The sequence below is a fragment of the Diabrotica undecimpunctata genome, chromosome 1 (assembly GCF_040954645.1).
Source record: "Diabrotica undecimpunctata isolate CICGRU chromosome 1, icDiaUnde3, whole genome shotgun sequence".
NCBI lineage: Eukaryota > Metazoa > Arthropoda > Insecta > Coleoptera > Chrysomelidae > Diabrotica > Diabrotica undecimpunctata.
Genome location: NC_092803.1, coordinates 83,919,984 through 83,945,214, shown reverse-complemented (window position 1 = coordinate 83,945,214; position 25,231 = coordinate 83,919,984). Strand labels below are relative to the sequence as shown.

Below are 25,231 nucleotides of genomic sequence, written 5' to 3'. Positions count from 1 at the left end.
GTCGCTGTGTTTTAATGAACGTTATGACATCTGGCTCATCAAAGAGCTGATACAATTCAAAATTATATCTTCTGCGCCACTGCCCTTGGTCGTTTATAGCTCCAAATATTTTGCGGAGTATTTTACGCTCAAATATTCCCAAAAGTCTTTCATCTTTCTGCGTTAGAGTCCATGTTTCTGCTCCATATGTGAGGACCGGCCTCAGCAGTGTTTTGTATATAATAATTTTAGTTCTTCTTTGAATGTTTCTTGAGTGGAAATGCTTTTGGAGTCCATAGTATGCCCTATTTGTAAGATTTATTCGTCTTTTGATTTCTTCGCTTGTTTTATTGGTAGCAGTCAATAGCGACCCAAGGTATGTGAAGTTGTCAACACGTCCAAAGGTATGACTTCCAAAGACTGTTTCTCGTTCCTCATTTGCTATCGGATCCTTTGTAACCAACATGTACTTGGTTTTGTCTTCGTTGATGACTAGACCGACCTGTTACGCCGCTGTTTCCAATTCTAGGAGATATTGCTCAGCATGTCGCTTGCTACGCCCTATTATGTCAATGTCATCAGCATATGCTAAGACTTATATCGATCTATTGTAAATAGTACCGCCGTCCCTAATTCGTGTAACTCGGACTGCCTTTTCTAAGGCAATATTAAATAGGAGGCAAGCCAGAGCGTCCCCTTGTCTGAGTCCATCCTTTATCTCAAAGGATCTAGAATTCTCTCCCTGTATTCTTACAGTGGCTTCTAAGTTAGACATTGTCATTCTCGTTAGTCGGATAAGTTTCTCTGGTATACCAAACTCATGCATTGATTGGTATAGCACTGTTCTCTTGACACTGTCGTATGCGGCCTTGAAGTCAACGAATAGGTGATGGGTTTCAATATTGAATTCTAATGTTTTCTCGAGAATCTGTCTTATTGAATGAATCTGGTCAATTGTTGATTTTTCTGGAGTGAATCCAGCTTGATATTTACCAACTATGCCCACTGTGTAAACTTGCAGCCTTTCGTAGAGAATATTTGCTAGCATTTTGTAAGCAGTTGTTAACAGGGTTATACCTCTATAGTTGTCACACTGGAGCTGGTCACCTTTTTTATGTAACGGGCATATCACGCCTTGAGACCATTCACAAGGCATGGTCTCATTATGCCAAACAAGAAGTAAAAGCTTATGCAGTGTCTGTAGTAGGGCATCGCCACCATTCTTGTAGAGCTCACTGCAAATTTGATCAATTCCTGGTGATTTATTATTTTTAAGCTTTTTAATGGCTTGGGCAACGTTTTCGATGGTAGGTGGTCTTTCGTTTGGGTTGAAAGGATTCCAATTTTCGATTTGCTAGGGTGTTATCTGCTTCTTCGATATGATGGCCATTAAATTTTGCATCGAAATTCAATCCATCTGTTTAGGATTGAGGCCGTATCATTTAGGATGTTTCCTTCTACATCCTTACAGCTCCTTATTCTTGGCTTAAACTCTTTGCCCATTTTGTTTAAATTTCTGTAGAACTTTCGAGTTTCATTTTGATTTCTTAGCCATTCTGTGCTTTCCAACTGCTTTGCTCAAATCGTCTTTTTTTCTTCTATGTAATCGTTTTTCTTCTCTTCTTAGGGTCCGGTATTCTTCCTTTGCTTTTCTTGTGCATCCAGCTTGGTTTGTCTTTACGTATGCCCTGTTTTTGTTATCTGTTGCTTCTTTGCACTCCTTGTCAAACCATTCGTTTTCTTTAACTGGTTTGGTTTTCCCCAATATTTTTGTTGCTTTCTCAGTTATTATGTTTTTACATTTTGTCCACAGTTCCTCTACATTTTCCCCCACCTCCAGGCTCTCCATTTCCTCGTCCATTTGTCTCCTATACTCTTTTGCAACGGTTTCAATGCGCAGATTATCAACATTAATTCTGTCTTGTTTCGTGTGTTTATCTTTCTTTATGTTTGATATTCTTCCTCTGATTTTTGCCATTACAAGAAAGTGGTCACTGTCAATGTTTGGGCCTCGGTAGCTTCTGACGTCTATGAGATCGGAAGAGTGCCTTGCATCTATCAGGATGTGATCTATCTGGTTAATGGTTTCGTTATCAGGGGATTTCCATGTTCCTTTGTGTATCATTTTATGGGGAAATCTTGTTCCTCCTACTATCATGTTTTTAGTAAATGCAAAGTTTAGTTAGTCTCAACCCGTTATCATTTGACTCTTCATGTAAGCTCTCACGTCCTATAGTTGGCTGGAAAAATTGCTCTTTGCCAATTTTTGCATTAAGGTCCCCAGCAATGATTTTCACGTCATGACGTGGACATCGATCATATTCTTTGTCTAAGGTGTCATAGAATTCATCTTTTTCATTATCCTCCTTTTCTTCCGTAGGTGCGTGTACACTAAGTAAGCTATAATTAAAGAATTTTCCTTTAAGGCATAGATAACATATTCTGTTGTTTATGGGTTTAAAGTTAAGGACTAATTGCTTCGCTTTTTTACTGACTAGAAAACCACTGCCAAACTCGTGTCGGGTGCTATGTCCGCTATAGTATATATTGTAGTCTCTTTTCTCGATAATTCCTGAATCAGTCCATCTCATCTCTTGAATCGCTACTACATCGGCTTTCATTTTATCAAGTTCTTGTGTTAGCAGTCTAAGAGCACCTGGGGCATAAAGGGTTCGTACATTCCATGTGCATATCCGTAAATCGTTATTCCATTGTCATTTGCTAGGTCGTCGTGAATTAAACAGTCCGGCTTTTCCACTTTGTGCTTTCATAACAATGAGTTTTTTAAGGGAGAGGTCGTTAACCTTTTGCCCAACCCCCTAATCTTCGAAGGACCATTTCTCCCACTCTCGTTTGCCCTGACTCTGCTTCCCACTGGGGTTGGTTACCACAATCTTCCACAGAGTTGCTCAGGTTACCAGGGTTCACCGCGTGGAGGTGAGAGTTGGAATTGAATAGGAGAGGCTAGTGACGCTAACAGGATGCAGCGTCATATTTTACGCATCACTACCCCATTTGAACCCCGTCCAAATAAATTGCTTACCTATAATCTATAGCAACCAACGAAATGCATGGATGGACTGTAACACTTTTAAGGAATGGTTTTTTAACGACTTTGTGCCAGTCATTGATGCCTACCTAATAAACAAAAATCTGCCCCGGAAGGCTTTGTTGTTGTCGGACAACGCACGATCCCACCCAGCTGCGAGTGAATTGATTAATGGTGACATACGAGCTGTGTTCCTTCCACCCAATGTGACGTCTCTCATCCAACTCCTAGAATGGCGTTATAGAAGCAATGAAGAGGAATTATCGGAGGAAGCTTCTTTAGGTACTGCTAACTAAGCTGAATGAAGGGCTGACTGTAACTGAGGAATTGAAGAAGATCACGGTTAAAGATGTTTGCTATTGGATTGCATCTGCTTGGGACGACGAAAAAGTATCCACTATTCAGAAGTAGTGGAAAACATTATTTAAGATAGACAACAAAACACAAGACGTTCAAAATAAAACTTGTGACTGTGAAGTTGATTCTACAGCCAACCTAGCCAATCAATTGCCAGTAGAACAAACAATCGGCAACCAAGACATCATCGATTGGATAAATCTAGATGAAGAAATGGAACTGACAGGTGATGCAATTGCCAATCTAGTTCTAAACGTCACCCATGAAGAAGAAGATACAGATGAGATAACTCAAAAGATTTCTTATTCCGGTGGATTGAAGTCCCTTGAAGCAGCTCTCGCATACATCGAGCAACAAGAAGAATCGGCACCATTAGACGTCCTCCATTTTCAACGTTGGCGCAACATCGCCGCCTCAAAAAGAGGAATGAAGTTGAAACAAAAATCAATCAAAGACTTTTTTAAACAGTAACATTTATAAGGTAAATTTTTTTATCTTTTATACTACTTTTATATCAGTTTTTAGTTATTAAAATAAATACATTAATCATTATTTACGTAGGTACACATTTTTCTATCAGTATAACCAATCTCAGTGTTAACCGAGTTTTTTCGGTATCCGAGGTAGTCACGGTCCCAATTACCTCGGATAATCGCGAGTCTACTGTAATTAGTAGTTGGTTTTATATTAAAATTGTGAAATGGTATTCACAGTAATTATTCGCTGTAACAGCACTTTTTACACAAATTTTTTTACAAACTACTGACTATTGGTATATACAACAATCACGTAAAATTTCTTTTCGAAATAATTATTTTTTACAGAGTAATCTTAAAAATCAATACGAGCATAAAATTTTACGTGTGACGCCAACCTACTAGCAGGCTGTATTCAATGATGTTGCTGTGAAGAGGGCAGAATTTTTGAGATTATATCAAAAACATAAACATGTTTGTTTTTATAGATGAAACTTGGATTTTTCAGACTAGATCTATATGCCGCTCATGGCAAGATGAGAATAAAAGAAGTATAAAATCTATTAAAACTGATGGGAAACGGTAATATATTTAATCATATTGAGGTATTGGAATAAAAAAATTTTGTAGATACATTTTCTGCATGTTGGTAATGAAAACAGCTTCTTCTATATTTTCCTCTAAATCGGCTTTAATGGACTAACATGGGGAAATTAATCTAGCAAATTTATTATAGCTAATATAAGCTAATTATAATGGATAACGCTCCATACCATAGCATGTTGTTAGAGAAAGCACCAAATATATCTTCAACTTAAAAGATTGGTTAACTAACAATAAACTGCATTCTAATGAGGCAATGTTGAAATACAAGCTTTTGCAGATTGTTGCGCTGTAAGTACGCCTAATGAGAGTTTAGTTCAGGTCATGAATATTTATTTTTAGAAACAAGCCACCTCCAAAATCATTGTTCATGATTTAGCAGAATAATATGGCTATAAAGTACTACGTCTGCCACTTTATCACTGTATAGAATGCTATAGAATTAATATGGTGATTTGCCAAAAACTATTATAACCGACATATTGGTAGAGATGGCTATTAAGAATGTGATACTTTAAACATGTGGAAAAAAGCTGATATGGCAAAATTCTACTAGTCATATAGAAAATACATACAGAAAATGTAATTAAAAATTGGTATGGTAATATAAACTATGAGTGATTCCAGTAGCAGCTGTCACATAGCCAATGATTAGTAAGTAAAGCATCTTAAGGCTCTTTGAGCATTAAAATTTAACTTCATTTTTTTGTAGGTTTAAACTGATGTTTACACACAGTTTAAAAAAAAAACATAAAATGGATGAAAAAAGAATAAGAAAGACTAAAATCTGAAAACAGAAGCATGTACTAATGTGTAACTTTTAAGAACTACACTTTTTTACATTGGTCACAAATTATACAAAACCATCATATTATGCACAATTGTGATGTATCGATCAGAAAACTGAAACTTAATAAAGCTGAAGAAAAAAGATTGATTAACATTTGAAAATCTAGTTGTAACAAAACATTACAAAGTAAATAAGTAATGAAAAAAGTGTTGTTTTATTTTATTTTACTTCTTTATACTAGACTAATTATTTTTTATTTTTCACTTGCATATTATTTGTTTATTTTACCTTAGATACGGTTACCACAAACACACTTTTTATATCCTAGGACAGGTCATAATACGCGGGCCGTTACCGCTTATAACGTCCTGTTGTATAATAAGAAAGCAAATGTTATAGAATGCAGTTTTTTTTATTTTAAACAATTTTCGAAGGAGTACCTAAATGGTATAACAAATTTTGTAACTATAACAATCTTTATAAATATTGAAAGTAAATTTTTGGACTTTCATGGAAAGTTATAAGTTTCGAAATTCTCAGAGTTTTTTTAAATTTCCAAAGAGAAAACTTGACCACTACTACCACTAGTGCTTTGACATGTTCCTAAATCTTCTTATCGTCCACGGTCATTTTCACAAGCTCATCCTTTCTCAATCCTCCAAAAACACCCATCAGGAGAACTATATTATGTAAAAGGTCAATTTCATCGGGAGCTTTATTGATAAAATTTAGAACCTGATCCGCTTAGAAAACCTTGCAATTTTTCGAAAAGTACCCTTTAATTTTATTTTTAAAAACGCTATTAGATGACAAAAAATTGGAAATATCAGCATTTTCATTAACAATTAATTTGGATTTCAAAATGGAATATTTAGTCTACAAGGAATTTGGAGAATACATTTCGGATTAAAATAATTCAATCAGAAAGTGAACTAAACATAAAAAAAACAAAAATTAACGTACCACTTCCTGAAAGTAAGCCAATATTATGGTCTCATTTATGTCAGCGTTAGCGATTAAAGTATATCTTGTATTGCAGTAAAATAAAAAGTAAAAACGTCTCAGTTTTAGTTTTTAGAGGCATGTCGTACGGTCGGTTCTCGCTATTTTGAAAGTTTCCAGCAATTTTCAAAATAGCAAGAATTTCGTTGACGAAGTCCAGAAGTTGGATGATTGGAATAGGTGAGACAATAAAACGCAGAGTTTCTTTGAAATGGGCTACTCAGCCAAAATAGGTCTTGCTAGAGATTAAGAACTAGCCTGTCCTTCGGTAGGAAGATACACATTTTTCCGTCGAAGCGTAGCTTTCTTATTGCGGGCTACGGACGTAGCCGGGAACGGCGGTGGATCGCACAGAGGTGTGAAGAAGTAAAACCGACAGTAACGACTGAAACGGCATATCGCGCGACCACACACTGCATGGAATATTAAACGTCAATACTTCATGTACAATAAAATATTAAATCAAATATCGATTATCAAATCGAATCGAATCTAATTGAATCTATTATCGAATAATGATAATATTGTTTATTCAAGAAGCTTACATTATAATATAGAAATTATTCAATATATAAATAATACAAATAATATAATAATATTAATATAAATTTTACATTCGATAATCGAATCGATTATCGAATGACCTATCGAATAGAATCGAATCAAATCGAATTGATTAACGATTATCGAATCGATTATCAAATAATCGAAGCGATTATCAAATCGAGGCAATTATCGAATCGATTATCAAACCGAATTGAATCTCATCATATATCGAATTGTGTCAGATCAAATCGAATTGATTATCGAATCGGTTGTCGAATAAAATCGAATTCATTATCGAATCGATTATCAAATAGATCGAACATCGAATCGGAATCAAATCAAAATCGAATCGATTATAAAATCGTTTCGAATTAATTATCGAATCAAATAGAAATAAAATAGAATAGAATAAATTAAAATAGATTAAATTACCTAAATTAAAACCATCGCTTCTTGCTTAGACAACAAGAAAGCGATGCTTTCTCTCTTTTATGTGAAGTGAAAAATAAAATCTTGTATGTACCACTGGTGTTACCGGATGATTACCATCTTCCGGATAACACCGTTGGTGCATAAATAACTATAAAGTAAGATTATTACTTAATTCTTGTTTTCTATTTCTAGTTTTTTTTTTATTTATTTACATTGAATATTAATTTTTTCTCTTGTATCATCCACTTCTGCAATAATTATGTGATATGTTATATGTATATACATTTAAATGTATTTTGTCCACTATTTTATATTTTATGTGTGTTGTTATTAATGTTGAGTGTCTATGCTTTTGTAAATAATCTCAACGACTAGTAAGTTGCACTGAAGATTTGTGATATTTTTTATAAATATTTACACTTTTTCTTATTATAGAGTCTTGAAAAAGGAACAAAACGATTCCGAAAGCTAGACGAAAAGTCATAAGAGTGTTTCATTAACATCCCGGCCAATTTTCTGACTGCAACCCTAATAAACTGTGTTGTTTGTATATATATATATATATATATATATATATATATATATATATATATATACATATATATATATATATATATATATATATATATATATATATAAATATATATAAGAAAAAAGAAGTACTTGTGACTCGTTTGGAACAAATATATAACTATTTTGGATGGGTTGGAGTCAATAAGTTGACTCCAACCCATCCAAAATAGTTATATAAATATATATATATATATATATTGAACTGGGTTTATTAATCTAATTTATATATAATATATATATATATATATATATATATATATATATATATATATATATATATATATATATATATATATATATATATAATTTATTAACTTTATTTATTATAAAATGTTCTATCACTTAGTTTATTATTTATTATTAAAGTCTTTATTAAATTATTATTACACTTATCACTAAAAACTAGAACACAACTACTTTAATTTATATTATTTATTTACAATACTAATTTATTTCCGCGTTACAATTCAACGACTCGATACCATTATTCAGACTAACTTCAAAATGTGGAAGAGCGTATAAATTTATTAAACAAACACTATAAACAACAAACGATTTTGATTCATGTCCATTAAATTCTGTTGTGGTATACTCGTCAATAAAGATCCGATTAACAAGTTTGCAGGAGTAAGAGGATTAGGGTCATTTGGGTCATTAGAAAGAGAATAGAGTGGTCTGGAGTTGAGACAAGCCTCTATTTGATATACAACCGTAGAAAATTCTTCATATGTTAATTGCTTTACCTACTACACGTTTCATGTGGTGCTTAACTGATTTAATATTTGACTCCCATAACCCACCAAAGTGGGGAGCGCGTGGAGTAATGAAGTGCCATTAATGTGCCGTCTGTCGTAATGGCATGAGAATTTTCATCAAAAAATTGTTTAAGTTCGTTATTTGCTCCCACAAAAGTGCTGCCGTTATCTGAAAAGATTTCGGATCATTTACCGCGCCTGGTCGTGAATCGGCGTAGTGCCGCCAAGAAGCACTCTGTCGTGAGGTCACTGACAACTTCTAAATGTACAGCCTTACTGGCGAAGCAGATAAAGAGGGCAATGTAAGCCTTAGGAGTTTTGTAATTACGACCCTTTCTATCTCATAAGAGAACGGGACCAGCATAATCGACTCCAGAAACTGTGAAAGGCCGTGAGGGTGTGATTCTCGACTCCGGAAGATTGCCCATAAGATACTGTTCGGGTTTATTGTTGAATCTAAAATATCGGACACAATCACGAACAATTTTTCGAACCCAATTGCGCTCTGGGATTGGCCAGTAATTCTCTCGTAAGGAAGCAAGAAGTGCTTGAGGACCAATATGTAAAAGTTTCAACTGCTCGTGACGAGCAATGAGTATCGTGAGATGATGTTTTGGAGGTAGCACTATGGGGTGTTTTTTGTTAAAATCAAATGATGAATGGTGTAAACGACCTGGGGGTACACGACACGTGTACCCGGTGTAATGGTGTAAAAGACACGTATTAGTTTTGTTGTAGTATCAAAGAATGGGTTAAGACCAAGTAGTTTACTTCTTCTGTCAATTTGATTGGAATTAGAACGTGCATATAATCGTATGGAAATGATTGACGTTGTACAAACTTAATTAATGTTATAAGAGAAGTACTGAGTTCGAGTGTGGACAGGGGACATGTAATTCGTGGATGTCTAGGATTCGACAGATTGTCCTTAAATCTCAATACATAAGCAAAAACGCGTGTTACCTTATTTAATGAAGAATATTTGTTATAAAAGATAAATTCATTGTCGATGTGATGAAACACAACAGTTTTATTACGTATGAAGAAAAAACTTTGGGGTTGAAACACTTTTATTACGTATATTTTGATTACAATCGTTAAAAAGCCGACTAATACAAAATATCGACCGACTTGGTCGAGTGTTGATGGCGAAGTGAAGTCTTTCGCGCCAAAGCCTGTTTCTGCTTTAGCGGGCAAAAACACAAAGCGTTACCGTTAGTGGCGCATATGTTTAAATAGAAATAAAAATGAATATATCACCACTGTGATAAATAATGTTTAAAATAAATATAAATGCGAAACGGAACAGGCCGCCCGCCTTGAAAGGCTAAAGTCTTTCAAAATAATATAACAACTTAACAATTTCAAAAATGACCAAAATTGTTCAAGAGTCTAGCACTATTCACTGCATGGTAGAGGGCAGATGACAGATATTGCTCTCTTAATGATACCTCTCGTCGTCTTTATGGACACCACCCTGGAAACTCCGTCTGGACCTGGATGCAGCTCGACTACACGTCCCAACTGCCAAATTAGAGGAGGCAAGTTCTTTTCCTTGATAAGAACCAGTGTGCCAATATTAATGTCTTTTGAAACTTGTTTCCATTTTTTCCGCTGCTGCAGCTCTCCTATGAACTCCTTAGACCACCTTGACCAAATGTGCTGCACCATTTTTTGAAGGCGCTGAAAGTGGTTCAATCTATTTTCGTTTATTGACATCAAATCAGGTTCAGGAATGGCTGTCAAAGGCCTTCCGATCAGAAAATGAGCCGGAGTCAAAGGACAAAGGTCATTGGGATCTGATGAAAGGGCAGATATAGGACGACTATTAAGGACAGATTCTACTTGCGTGAGTATTGTAGAGAATTCCTCATACGTGAGGTGAGCATTGCCGACGACCCGTTTTAAATGCGATTTCATTGACTTAACGCCGGCCTCCCAAAGGCCACCGAAGTGCGGCGATTGTGGAGGTATGAAGTGCCATTCAATACTTTCGATTATTGAATGGTCTTGAATCTCACGCTTATTAGTCTTAATAAAATCATAAAATTCTTTTAGTTCACGATTAGCACCCTGAAAGTTAGTTCCATTATCAGAGTACATCTTAAGAGGTTTTCCTCTTCTGCTTACAAAGCGCTTAAAGGCTGCTATATAAATATATGTAAATATATATATAAATGAATGAGTAGTTAAATCAGATACGAGTTCTAAATGAACAGCACGAGTTGTGAAACATACGAATAAGGCTACATATGCCTTTAAAAGTTTGCATCCACGCCCCTTTCGATCCTTGACTAAAAAATAACCTGCGTAATCTACGCCTGTGACATAAAAAGGAGGGGATGGGTCAACACGATCCTTCGGTAAATCACCCATAATTGGAGACAGATTTTTGGGTGGACTTGCACGACAACACCTAATACATTTATGGACGATACGCTTGGCAGCATTTTTGCCATGAATAGGCCAAAATTCATTTCGCATTGTGGATAAAAGAACAAGAGGACCTGCATGACAGAGTTTAACGTGCAGGTCTAAAAGAATTAAGTCAGTAAAGTAATTATTAGATGGTAGCAAAATCGGATGTCTCTTCTCAAAAGAATAAGATGAATTTTTTAATCTACCACCAACACGAAGTATTCGATTTGAATCGAGAAATGGTTGCAACGAAATGAGTTTGCTTTTTGGGCTTACAGGCCCCTTTTTTGTCAAATTGCGTATTTCTTCCGAGAAACATTCATTCTGAACTATCCTTACTAGGTAAAACATAGCGTTCGAAATCTCCTGAGAAGTTAAAGCACCTGAAGCTCTCTCATGAAGGGAAGACTTGGATATTTTGCAATTATTATTGAATCTCAGAATGTAAGCAGTACATCTCTTTAACTTAATCAAACTAGAGAATTGCTTTATTAATGAAAAGTCTAATGTGGCAGACAAAGTAATGACCTCGGCAGTCTTTAACTCCGGAATGTCATCTGGAAGAGAAAATTGTGTAGGATAATAATTTGATTTAAGCCAGGAAGGTCCATGCCACCATAAGTCAGAAGACATGAGTAATAGGGGACTAATTCCACGAGAAGCAAGATCAGCAGGATTATCCTTCGAAACTACGTGGTGCCAACTTTTCCTTTCCGTTTTGGTCTGAATCTCAGCGACACGATTTCCTACAAACGTCTTTAATAGTTTTGACTGTGTGCGTATCCATGCCAGAGTGATAGTAGAATCAGACCAATGAAATACTTTATCGAAATTGATATCTGAGGACTTGATTACCCTTTCAGACAAACGAGCAAGTAACAATGCGCTGCACAATTCCAAACGAGGTATGCTAATCACCTTAAGGGATGCAACCTTGGATTTTGCGCATAATAGACGAACCAAAACATGTCCATCAGAATCAACACTCTTAGTATAGATTGCAGCACCATATGCCTTGTTGCTGGCATCAGAAAAACCATGCAGCTCACAAGAGATCGAATCCTTTAATTTTACGTACTTAGGTATTTCGATATTATTTAATCTAAGTAATTCCTCCTTGAAATGCTGCCACTGCGTAAAAATGATGTGGGAAACAGATTCATCCCAGCCTTGCTTTTCTTGCCAAAGAATTTGCATTATAATCTTGGCCGTAATTGTGCAAGCGCTAAGCAGCCCAAGCGGATCATAGATCTGAGCAATACGAGAAAGAATTATTCTCTTCGTTACCTTATTAGGATTAGGTAAATCAGCTACCTTATATGTTAGTGTGTCCGAATCACACATCCAATTTAGGCCAAGTACCTTTACCTTTTCTTCTCCACCGAATGATTTTAGATTTGATAGACACTTGGAACTTTGAATTTTATTAAGTACTACCGGATCATTCGATACCCACTTCCTCAACTCAAAACATCCGCTGTTTAAGATATTGTTGATATCCTTGCATACATTTGACAATGACTCTGCGCAATCTCCACCTGTCAGAAGATCATCAACATAGAAATCTCGCTTGATGATCTTGGAAGCAGTAGGGTGAAGATCTTTATTCTCGGATGCTAACTGAAATAAGCAACGAATGACCTGAAACGAAGCGGAAGCTGTTCCATATGTGACCGTATTTAGCTGATATGTGCTCAGAGTATCAGAAGGAGAAGAACGCCAGAAAATTTGCTGAAGTGCTCGTTGTTCAGGATCCACGAGCACCTGACGATACATTTTTGTAATATCAGCAGAAACAACAAATGCATGTTGTCGAAAACGCAATAAAATTAAGAATAGATCGTCCTGAATGGTAGGACCCGAAATTTGAATGTCATTTATTGATAGACCAGAAGAAGATGGAAAGGAACCGTCGAACACCACACGAAGCTTTGTGGTGAGACTGTCATCCTTTAAGACCCCGTGATGGGGAAGATAATACGAAAAGCTCTGTTGACTATCATCAACCTTGGACATGTGACCAAGTTGTATGTATTCTTCCATAAATTCGGTATACATCCTTTTTAGGACGTCGTTTTTATGAAGTTTTTTCTCCAAGTTGAGAAAACGTTTTGATGCCTGTCGCTTTGAATCACCTATATTTTCAATGGAGCCCCTCAGAGGTATATTGATGATAAAGCGACCTTCGTCATTTCTCTTCACCGTTGAGGAGAAGTGTTTTTCGCATATTAAGTTTTCCTCGAAAAGTACAGGTTCCGTGTACTCTTCGAGTTCCCAGAATTTTTGTAACTGAACATTTAAGTCAGAACTTGAATCATTTCTACTGAAGTTGCAATATGAAACTGATTCCCTTTTGTCATTAAACTGACCGGAAACTATCCAACCGAACCTTGTTTTTTGCATGACTGGAGCAGAAGGACCTAAACTGAATTGTCCCACACACAAGATTTTCCAGAAAGTATCAACACCTATCAAAATGTCGATTTTTGAAGCAACATGAAAATCTGGATCTGCTAGTCTTAAATGACGTGGAATATATAAGTTTCCAATGTCGAAACTATATGCTGGAATTCTATCGCAGATGCTATTGACTACGAGACATGAAAGAGATGTAGAAAACGAAGACTGCCTTGACTGAATCTTCGCTGTGCACTTAGATCGAATGTTTGAGACTGCATGACCTATCCCTACAATAGAGATATTTACCTCAGACCTTGATAGCGCTAGCTTATCAACTAATTCTCTCGTTATGAGATTTGATTGGGAGCCACAATCAAGAAGAGCCCTACATTGATGAACCCTACCGTTTTTATCGAATATTTGAACGACAGCTGTAGACAAAATTGATTGAGCTACATTCGATTGAGCTGAAAGAGACACTTGGTGTTCAGGTTCAGACTCCACCCGCTGATTAGTATCGGTAGTGTGAACGGATTGTTTATCTAAATGCAACAAACTATGGTGTTTTGCCTTACATTTTTTACACGCTCCATATTTGCAGTTGGAGCTAAAATGGCCAGAATAAAGGCAATTTGTACAAAGTTTTGAATCCCTAGCGTGTTTGATTCGCTCTTGGGTCGAAGCCCCCAAGAATTTAGCGCAGTTATATATTTTATGATCTTCTTTGCAGAACTTACATGCTTTTCTATTGAACGAGAGAAAAGATTGCGACTGCCTTGAGAATTTGGACTGCCTGTCCGATTTATGCGTAACTTTTGATACTTCTAGCTTCTCTAGAAGATCAGCTTTGCCTTTCAAGAATGCGATCATATCTTCAAAGGTAGGAAGATCACTTCCGGATCTATATGATTCCCATTCCCTCGCAGTGAGGGCATCTAACTTGCTTGCTATCATGAATATTAACAGAGTGTCCCAAGAATGAACAGGTTGCTGAAGAGATTCTAGCGAACGCAAGTTTTTCGAAATATTGTCAATTAGTTGACGAAGATGAGTAGAAGATTCTTTTGGAATGGGTTGCAAATCGAATAAGGCCTTTGTGTGATTGTAGATCAAAAGACGCGTGTTTGCAAACCTTTCGCATAGTAAGTTCCATGCTATATCGTAATTCGCGGCCGAAATCTCTAATGAGCTGATAACCTGTGCAGCTTCTCCACCTAGAGATGCCCGAAGATAATGAAACTTCTGAATTGAATTAATCGAAGGATTTTTATGAATTAGACTATCATAGGTATCATGATACTCAAGCCACCTCCCGTATGACCCTTTGAAATGAGGTAACTCGATAGTTGGGAGCTTTATTTGAGAGTGAAGTGGACTGTATTGAATTTGCTCTACATTTGTTAAATGAGTGCTACCTAAGTTCCTAATGCTTTTGCTTGTGATACAAGCGAATAATACAAATCTGAAAAGCTTTCCCTATTGTCTAATTCCTCAGAAACATACTCCGAGATGTTTTCTATTTCGTATTGAATTTTTTCGAATTCATTTATAACAGGCTCTATATCTGCTAACCTGGTTTCCACCTCAATAACTAAATTGTCAGATTGTTTTTCAATCTGTTTATTAAGAAATTTTTCGAATATTGTCAATCGTGATTTGAGTATACCCCTTTTTCTGTTTAAATCTTTTAAAGACATAATAAAATATTTTTTAATAATACTCGAAGTTTATTTTACGATGATTCCGATCAAATGTCATGTCTGTTCTACTCTACGGATGTGAAACCTGGAAAGTGACAAACACCCTGCAGGTCTTTGTTAACAAATGTCTACGAAGAATTGTTCGTATATTCTGGCCTAACACCATCAGAAACGACGATCTGCTACACCTGACCGAACAAAAGAGGGTACAAAATGAAATTAAGTCCAGAAAGTGGGGTTGGATCGGTCACACACTCCGAAAAAATAGTTGCAGTATCGCAAAGACTGCCCTAGAGTGGAATCCCCAAGGGAAAAGAAAAAGAGGTCGCCCAGTACAAACTTGGAGAAGATCCATCATGGACGAGATAAGAGGCCAAGGAAAGTCTTGGAATGAGGTGAAGGCCTTAGCGCAAAATAGAACCCGATGGCGCATTTTCACTGAAGCTCTATGCTCCACTTAGGAGTTCAAGAACCTTATATATATATATATATATATATATATATATATATATATATATATATATATATATATATATATATATATATATATATATTTTACGATGAAAAGATTTAAAATGTTTACCAGTATACTAATGAAATAATGAAATCGCAATTATAAGAAAAGGTTTTACCTATCGTTATGAATAAGCAATAAAATTGTACAAAATGTTGAAAATTCTATTTTTTATCTAACTGAATGTAAAACCGCATAAATTATATAGGGTCCGTTACCTGAAATGTAAGTAAGGCAATAAAGGTTTTACTCGGCGATAAAAAATCAAGTATATGAAATGAATAGTTGTTTTGTTTTGAAGCAAGACAGGTTTTTGTACCTTTTAACGAAATATTTGAGTAATATAATGAGTTTAACCAAATAAACAGGTTTTTATAATTGACCCCAGTTAAACGACATTTAGCTCCACGCAAGTAGAAAGAATATATGAAATAGAGATGGGAATGGCTCACTTACTTTGATTAGGCGTGCTGTGGACCAGATGAAGTTCTATCCACGCACTAGGTGAAACACTACAGATGCTTTCTGCTATGGTGCTGGATGTGATGTTGGGTGGACTGCTAGCAGCTTGAATTGTAGCTCTACGGGAACCGCCCGAAGGTTGTGATCGTTACTTGTAACGGTTACTTGTAACCACTTGACTCCGCCCTCACGAACAGAAGAGGACGACTTGCCGGCTAATTAACTAAATTTAGATTGAATCAAACTGCACAAATGTCTTTGATAATCACTGATATATCCGGCTCGAAGGACCATGAAGAAAAAACTTTGGGGTTGAAACATTTTTATTACGTATATTTTGATTACAATCGTTAAAAAGCCGACTAATACAAAATATCGACCGACTTGGTCGAGTGTTGATGGCGAAGTGAAGTCTTTCGCGCCAAAGCCTGTTTCTGCTTTAGCGGGCAAAAACACAAAGCGTTACCGTTAGTGGCGCATATGTTTAAATAGTGTAGCGTGATTAAATAAAACGAGCGGTTCAAATTTATGTAAACATATTTATTTATAACTTTACAGTTCGGTAGTATCTTAACAACTAACTCTACTTCTAACATTGTTACCTATATATACTACAGTTACGAGGTTCGAGAATATTCTGGCGTTGTCCCACCTCTAATTCGCCTACGTGACCGGTTATTCTCTCTCGCACTCGATACACGGAGAAGCTTCTGGAAGGGTATTAGAGATGCAATGCAACCGTTACCTGGGCCATGCCGAGAGCATGTTTGTAACACTGCTCCCCTCTTAAATCTGATCGTCCCGATCAGCAACTCTTTATGTAGGCACAGGATGGCGGAATCTACAGGACTCCCCAGCTCTGCATGAACCCTTTAGAAAGAAATAACAGTCTACTGACTTTGAAGGATACGATCTCATCGGGTTAATGCAACACACAGTAATTCGTACGCCGGTTTCTCGGAAGATTACTTCAAGCATGCTTCTGACAATCTTCCAATCCAGATTATCTAGTGCATGGCCTATCTTGGGTAAGGCCAAATTCTTGATGTCGTAATTGCACACAATTTTCTTCAAATTAGTTAGAGCACGCCATATATCCTCGTAGCTTGCCCTGTCTGTATACGACTTCCTGGTCACCATATACAGCAAAGATCGAGAACCATCTTCTAATCTCAGTACTCTTCCAACTTTAGGCTGCTGGTTTTTTAACTCGTCCAAACGACCGAATTTCTTATAAAATACGGATGAGATTCCTTTAGTCCTCTCAAGATCTTGGGCAACACAGTGGGCTAGAGAGCCGTTATGCGGAACACTAAAAAGATCCTGTTGAACTTCTGTGGTCACGCCGAATTTAGCACTCTTTCTCTCTGCGTAATTTGACATAAATTCATTAAAGCTTGGTCGCCGGTCATCTTTGATCTCATGTTGAAGGGTACGTGCTTCTTATGTTTCATTTGAACCAGCATATGGTGCAAGTCGATTTATGTGAACTACTTTTGGTTTACCTTTCGGCAACTTCTTAATTCGGTATATTACGTCATTTATTTTCTTTTTAATTTCATACGGACCTTCCCATTGTCTTTGCAGTTTGGGAGACAAGCCTCGACGACGTTGTGGATTATAAAGCCAAACAAGATCACCTACTTCATAGCTTTCACTCTTGCATCGAGAATCATATTTATTTCCATCATTCGTCTCTGGAAGTGGACCTGCAATGTCGATTGCTACTCTTTCCATAGGACTACCAACATTGTACTGTTTCATGGGTGCCCTCTTTTTACCAACTGGACCATTACTGGTTGCACACAGTTCACATTTCCGGCACCATCTTCTTACATCATCCTTACAGTTCACCCAATAGAACCGTTCTCGAACCTTTTGCAGAGTCTTCGTAATACCAAAGTGTCCACCTGATGAACCGTCATGCAACTGACGTAATACTTCTGACACTTTACTTTTAGGTACAATCAACTGAAGCTTAGTTTCTGTACCATCATCGTTCTCAAAGGTTCTATACAGAAGATCATCTTTCAGCACTAGGCAATTCCATTGGCTCCAGTAACACTTGACTTCTGGACTACATGCACTAATGTCTTGCCAAGAAGGTCTTCCACTTCGACGCATCCAATCCAATACTCTTTTTATACATGGATCATCTGCTTGAGCGTCTTGTAGCTGTTGAGGCTGCCATTGATCATTAATGACGGCGGTTCGTCTCACGGGGCAAAGTCGTTCTTCTAATTCAAGACAATGATTACGTTTTGCACTGTATGCCCGTCTTGACTGATCATCATCATTTGAATGACTCTTTCCAGTCCTGTGTTCCATTTGTTCTAGCTTTCTGACTGTTGTATTATTTTCTTGCAATTTACGGCGAATGTGTCCTACGTCGCCATCATTCGAACATATGGTTTCGTGTCTCTTCGGCATCATGTTGCGAACTACTTTCCGTACGATTTCCTCCAGACGTTTCTCGTTTTGTTCGTCGCTCTCTTTAGAGGTTCGTACTCGATAGCTCCGTGAAACTTGACTAGCTGTTTCATGTTCCAAGGCAATAGCGAGCGCTTCATCTAAAACTTTCGGTCTTGCTAGTCGTAAAGCTTTCTGTAGTTCACTGTCTCTTAACCCATTGACGAAGGCATCTACAGCAATTTCTTCCAAAATGTTGTCTGGTGCCTCTGGATATGCCAACAACGCTATACGAGCAATATCTGCTTCAAATTCTTGCAAACTCTCACTTGCTCGTTGGATTCTACTTCTTATTTGTACTTTGTACACTGATTGTAGATGGGCATCTCCGTAACGTTTATCTAGTCGAGTGAACAAGGTCCGGTAACATTTTTCTTGACCCTTAGGAATTGATCTTAGGATATCCGCAGCATCACCTCGTAAAGCGGCAGTCAAGGAAACAGCTTTTTCTTGTTCTGTCCAATGATTGGCTGTCGCAATAGCTTCAAATTGTCTGAGGTATATGGACCAAGAGGACTTTCCATCAAATGGTGGCAATTTGAATCTCATATGATTTGTCATTTCGTCTCTCGGTGATTCTTCTTTCACTACCGGATCTAAGGCTACTGTATTAACTGGTGGTAGCACTTTCGTGTTAGTTATCATGGTCTCTAATTTTTTGATCTTCTCTTCTACTTCTCCTATCTTGTCTTTACATTTTTCTGTATCTTATCGAATTTTCTCGAGACTTCTTCAAATTTCTTATTGTTTTGAATACATATTTCTTCAATTATTTGTGAAGTCTCGTCGAATCTTCTAAATACATTTTCGAATGTTTCATCGAATCTTTTGGGAACATTCTCTAATTTATTATCATCTCTTTCAGAAGATTCTTCTATCATTTGAGAGACGTTTTCAAATTTCTTATCATTTTTTCTGAAACTCTCTTCGATCTTCATTAAAACTGCTTCTTCTGCTGACTGAAAATGGAATGTCTCTGGGTCATCTCCATTCTTGTTAAGAACATTCTTCAGTCGTTCTTGGAGGATCTTCTTGGACCCGCTGCAATCTTCATCGCGTTCTTCTAGCTGCTCACGCAACTGTTTTACTGAGAGTTGTACTAGCAGCATCTTTGGTCAGGCACACGTACTTTTTTAAAATGTTCAAAAGTCTTTTTCAAAAGTCACTGCTGAATTTATTTTTAAATAAATCAATTATCCTCACACCGTGACACCACTGTAGCGTGATTAAATAAAACGAGCGGTTCGAATTTATGTAAACATATTTATTTATAACTTTACAGTTCGGTAGTATCTTAACAACTAACTCTACTTCTAACATTGTTACCTATATATACTACAGTTACGAGGTTCGAGAATATTCTGGCGTTGTCCCACCTCTAATTCGCCTACGTGACCGGTTATTCTCTCTCGCACTCGATACACGGAGAAGCTTCTGGAAGGGTATTAGAGATGCAATGCAACCGTTACCTGGGCCATGCCGAGAGCATGTTTGTAACAATAGAAATAAAAATGAATATATCACCACTGTGATAAATAATCTTTAAAATAAATATAAATGCGAAACGGAACAACGTAGTTCAAGTAGTTCAGAAGTTATACAAACTAAACTTCTTAATGTTTTGTATATTGAGGCCTTTCTTCTTGGGGTAAAGTGAGCCAAGAAGGGACATGAAACCATAAGTTGGAATTAATGAGTGATGAAGGATTTATACCTCGTGACAAGAGATCTGCTGGATTGTCATAAGTTTTAACATACTTCCAAAGTTTGAGATTAGTCATCTTCTGTATTTGTGCTACTCGATTCGCAATGAAAGTTTTAAGTAAATAGGGAGAGGTGTTTATCCATGAAATAACAATTTTAGAATCAGTCCAGTACGTGATATTTTTAAAGCAAACGCTTGAAGATGAACTGACTTTTTCAACAAGTTCAGAAAGTAGTGATGCCCCACAGAGTTCGACTCTTGGGATAGTTAATAGTTTCATAGGAGACACTTGAGTTTTGGCACAATAAAGATTTCACGTGTAATTTCCAAATGTATCCGTGCATCATGTGTAAATGCATGCACCGTAAGCTGCCTCCGAGGCGTCAGAGAATCCATGAAGTTGAAAAGAAGCTGGGTTAGAAGAAAGTACATGTCTAGGTATTTTTAAAGTATTTAATTTTATGAGCTCGAAGTAGTATTTCGTCCAAAGTGTGTAAATACTTTCAGGAACAGACTCATCCCAACTTTCCAGAGCTCTTAAAGAATAATTTTGGATGTGACTATTACGGGTGAAAGTAGCCCTAAAGGATCAAATATTTGTGCTGTACAATACAAAATTTGTCTTTTGCTAACCTTTGAGTTTGTTGTGGAGATATTCATAGAATATTGTAGGGAATCAGAAGACGGATTCCAGAGTAATCCTAGTGTTTTGTTGTGATCGTCAGAACCAATAGATAGGAATTCAGGATCAGAATGAATTTGTATAGACGAATCATTAGTAGTCCATTTTCTTAGAGGAAAACCGTAAGAAGATAATAAGTCTGAAATAGTTTCCTTGATTTCTCTGAGTTCTTCAGATGTGTCGCAGCCAGTTAGTAAGTCATCTACATAAAAGTCGTGTAAAATGATGGAAGCAACCTTTGGATGTTCGGAGATATGTAGGTAGGCAATTTCATGAAGTGACCTAATGGCAAGAAATGCTGCTGATGCAGTGTCATATATAACAGTGTTTAGTGTGTAGACAGAAATCTCATCATTTGTATTAAATCTCCAAAGGATATTTTAAAGATAACGTTGTTCTGGTGTTATGAAAACTTGACGATACATTTTAGTGATATCTGCCTCTAGTACCAATTTATGTTGTCGAAATCTAAGTAAAATGTAAAATAAGTTATCTTGTAAGTGAGGGCCGACATACATGATGTCATTTAATGAGTAGCCTGTGGTAGTTTTTGCACTACTGTTAAATACAACTCTTAATTTTGTGCTGGGTGATGATTCCTTGAAAACACAATGATGAGGTAAGAAGAATCCAGAATTATCGTCAGTGTCCCGTGTTAGGGACATGTTGCCAAGTTTAATGTACTCAAGTATGAAGTTATGATATTCTTATTTTAATTGAATGTTGTTTTGAAGTTACTTTGAAGTTTTGAAGTTCAGAAAACGTGTTTTAGCAGAAGTTTTAGATTCCCCTAAGATTTATGGAGATTCCTTTAGAGGAAGAGTAATGATAAAACGACCATCACAATGGCGAGAGATGTTTTGCTTAAAGTGATTTTCACAGTAGATGTCTTCTTCGGAAACAAACTTGGTTTTAGGACATTCCTCTAGTTTCCAGAACTTTGTGAGCTGTACATTTTATTGACTTGTGGAAGAAAAGTAAAAATTTTGTTGAGAGTGATGTTGAATCTTTGTTGGAATGGGGCCAGAGATTATCCAACCAAGAGTGGTTTTTTGAATGATAGGTAACCCAGGACCAAGTTTAATTTGTCCTACGCTTAAAGTATCCCAGAATGTGTCAGCACCAATAAGAAGGTCTACTGGACCAGGTTTTTCAAAATTCTGGTCAGCTAGAAGTAAATTTGTTGGAATATTGAGTTGAGAACGATTGACGTGTGTATAGGGCAAGTTCCCTGTTATTTTGGGCAAAACTAGACAGCATATCTTTCTCGAAAAATTGTTAATATGTGATTTAAATGTTAGTGTAATCCGGAAATTAATATTATGAGTTAATTGATTAACTCCTGAGATCGAAGTGTTAATTTTTTCCTTTGAAAGTTGTAAAATATTACAAAGTTTTTCAGTTACAAAATTAGATTGACTTCCGTTGTCCAATAACACTCTACATTTATGTGAGTTGCCAAACTTGTCAAATACGTTGACAACAGTAGTTGAAAGTAAAATATACGGTTGAACAGGAATGTAGATAGTTGAACTGATATGATGAGTTGAAGAAAAGAAGAGGTAGAAGAAGATTCATTAGACTGTATACTAGTGTTTGGAATATTGGAAGATAATGAAGTTTGAGGCGAAGAGTTGTTTTCTGTGATGAGAGAATTTGAAGATTGTGAATTTTCAAAGTGTAACATAGTGTGGTGGATCTTTCCACATTTTCTGCAATCAGCAGAACGACAATCCTTAGTAGGATGGCCGGTGCCAAGGCAATTAATGCATAAACGTAAACGTTTTGCATTGTTTAACCTATTAGTAGGATTTAGTTTTAAAAAGTCAGGACAATAATATATTTTGTGTTCTTTATTGCAAAAAAATACATTTTAACCTGTTTTCTATGCTAGAAACAAAAGATCTCGTGTCAGTCTTGTTATGTTTGTAACGTGGTGGATTTCGGTTTTGTTTATTATCATTATAGGTGTCTAATGATTCTAAAATACGACATCGTTCTTTTAAAAACTTTAATAAGTCGTCTAAAATTGGTACGTTGCCCGAACAGTTTTGTGATTTCCAACACTGTCTTGTTGAGTTATCAAAGTTTGTTGTTAATAAGTAAATAATCAAATCATCCCAGTGTTGTGTAGGGTGTTGCAAAACTTCTAATGCGCGTAAATGTTTTTGAATATTGTCTAGGTCTGAGACCTTGATTTGATCCTTTTGTAATAACCGGTAAAAATGAAGGTACGTACATGTTGGTAGTAATGGATTACTTCACTAAGTGGGTCGAGATTTACGCACTTTCAGACCAGAAGGCCGCCACCATTGCAGATAAGTTGATCCAAGAATATATCATCCGATTTAGAGTACCTTTGGAGATCCATAGTGACCAAGGAAGGAACTTCGAAAGCGATCTATTCCAAGGAATATGTGTGTGATGGGTAGCTCTTTCGGGGCGACAGACTCAGTAAAACACAGGTTTGAAATAAAAATAAATCTATTAAGTATATATATACAATAAATAAAAACTAAAAAAAAGGAATTCTACGTTGTATACTTATAAAACAAAAATAAAATGAATTCTACGTTTCCGTCTGGGTCCCGCGATGAATGAATATTCCCCGGCAAACGTCTATAAAAGAAAAGAAACTAATTAGTACTACTAATATACTCGCTTTCGCTTCAATTCAGAGAAAGCTCCGTATATGCTCGCAAACAAAATATTTAGCTGTGCAGACCCACGGCAATGTTCAATACACAATGCCGACGGGTTCCGCTTGGCTAAGGACAGAGTATGACCTCAATACGGAAATCTCTGTCCCGGTTGGTTCTGTGCAGATCCACGGTAATGCTCAATACGCAATACCGATGGGTTCCGCTTGGTTAGGGACAGAGTATGATCCTCAATACGGAACTATCTCTGTCCAGAATGTCTCGCTGGTTCAGTACACCGGCGAGTCAGGGAGCCTAGAGCGCTAGCTGCAAGACTGCCTAATTCCGCTATTCACACGCCTTAAATAGCCGTTTGAATCCCACTATGCCTTCACGTTGTAGAAGTGGATGCGCAAATATTGACACTCCCACGGTTCGAACTGTTAAACGATCATAGCATCGTTACACCCCCTTCTCTTTGAAAAAAAAAAGTAACATACCTTTTTTTTTGTGTAGATGGTGTCTACAGCCTCGTGATGCCATCTATCCCTCTCGGTATCTTTATTACAATCCTCCTCCCATTGTTACAGCATATCCTGTATCTTTTGGTCCCCCTCTCGACCAGGTGTTTTGGGACGATCTCTATAAGGTCGGCGTGTTTCCCGGGTTCCGGTTCTCCTGGAGTGGACGCGGATTGGGCTTCTTGTCCCGTTTTGGTATCAGGTACGCTCTTCTTCCTCGGTGGGGTTGGTGGTGTCCCAAAAAGTTCGTGGAATCTTTTCATGATCCTCTCCGCGTCTTTTCCTGGTGTCACGGGTAGTTCGGGTCTCTCTGGCGTTCCCAGAGGGGTCATCTCTTCCGGTATCTCTAATATGTCTTCCATGTTTGATGTTGACGAACTGAATTCTGCTTGCTAGCATTGCCACTTAAATACCGTTTGGTTGTGGTGGGGATTGGATTTCTGTAGTAACATTTCCCCCCTCCCATGGTTTTAAATCTTTTACATGCGCCGTCATCTGCTTGCGGCTACTACTATCGGCCAATTTCAGTTTTACTATTACTGGTGATATCACTGACCTTACTATGTATGGTCCTGAGTACTTCGGCGCTAGTTTGCTGGTGAAAGCTGCACTAGCCGATGATAGATGGTGTTCCTTTTTCATGACTCGATCTCCTGGATGTGGCCGCCAGTCTCTTCGTCTTAGATCGTAATATTTCTTTTGGTCCTCGAAAGCGTGTTCCATGTGCACTTTCGCCAGTTCTCTCAACGCTTCTAACTTGTTTAAGTTTTCTGCATACCCCTGTATATCTTGTCCATTTGTCGCCTCTGTTGTGTCTAATTCACTTCCGAAATTAAGAAGCGCTGGTGAAAATCCTGTTGAATCGTGTCTTGACGAATTTATGGCGTAGCAGAATTCTGGTATGAATTTGTCCCAGTCTTTATGGTTATTCTCCACGTAAGTAGCTATCATCGTTTTCAGTACTTTGTTCATTCGTTCTACTGGATTGCATTGAGGTGAGTACGGCGGTGTTAGAATGTGATTTATGTTATAGGATTTTAGGAACGCCTTAAAATTTCCGCTTGTGAACTGCGCGCCGTTGTCCGAGATGATTTTCTTCGGGATACCGAATTGCATGACTACCTTTGATCGTAGAGTGTCGATGATTGAGTTCGTAGAT

At 37.0% G+C, this 25,231-nt stretch overlaps 1 protein-coding gene across 1 annotated transcript; it reads right to left on the bottom strand.

Moving 5' to 3' along the window:
- Positions 1 to 9,960: 9,960 nt before the first annotated feature.
- Positions 9,961 to 24,434, bottom strand: LOC140432736 (uncharacterized). Its single transcript, XM_072520820.1, has 3 exons — positions 24,140 to 24,434; positions 20,864 to 21,210; positions 9,961 to 14,622 (listed from the first exon to the last, which is right to left on the bottom strand). Exons 1-3 carry the CDS (start codon positions 24,432 to 24,434, stop codon positions 9,961 to 9,963), a joined length of 5,304 nt encoding a protein of 1,767 aa, XP_072376921.1.
- Positions 24,435 to 25,231: the final 797 nt, after the last annotated feature.

Bases quoted from the DNA above. Each gene is read 5' to 3' on its own strand.
- LOC140432736 (XM_072520820.1), bottom strand. From the start codon at position 24,434: ATGGAAGACATATTAGAGATACCGGAAGAGATGACCCCTCTGGGAACG. The intron at 21,211-24,139 runs GTAACAATGGGA...CTGCATCAGCAG, and splicing joins CAAAAGATACAGGATATGCT to CATTTCTTGCCATTAGGTCA. The intron at 14,623-20,863 runs GTTAGCAAAAGA...AATTCAATTCAG, and splicing joins TCTCCACAACAAACTCAAAG to AAGTTTCATTATCTTCGGGC.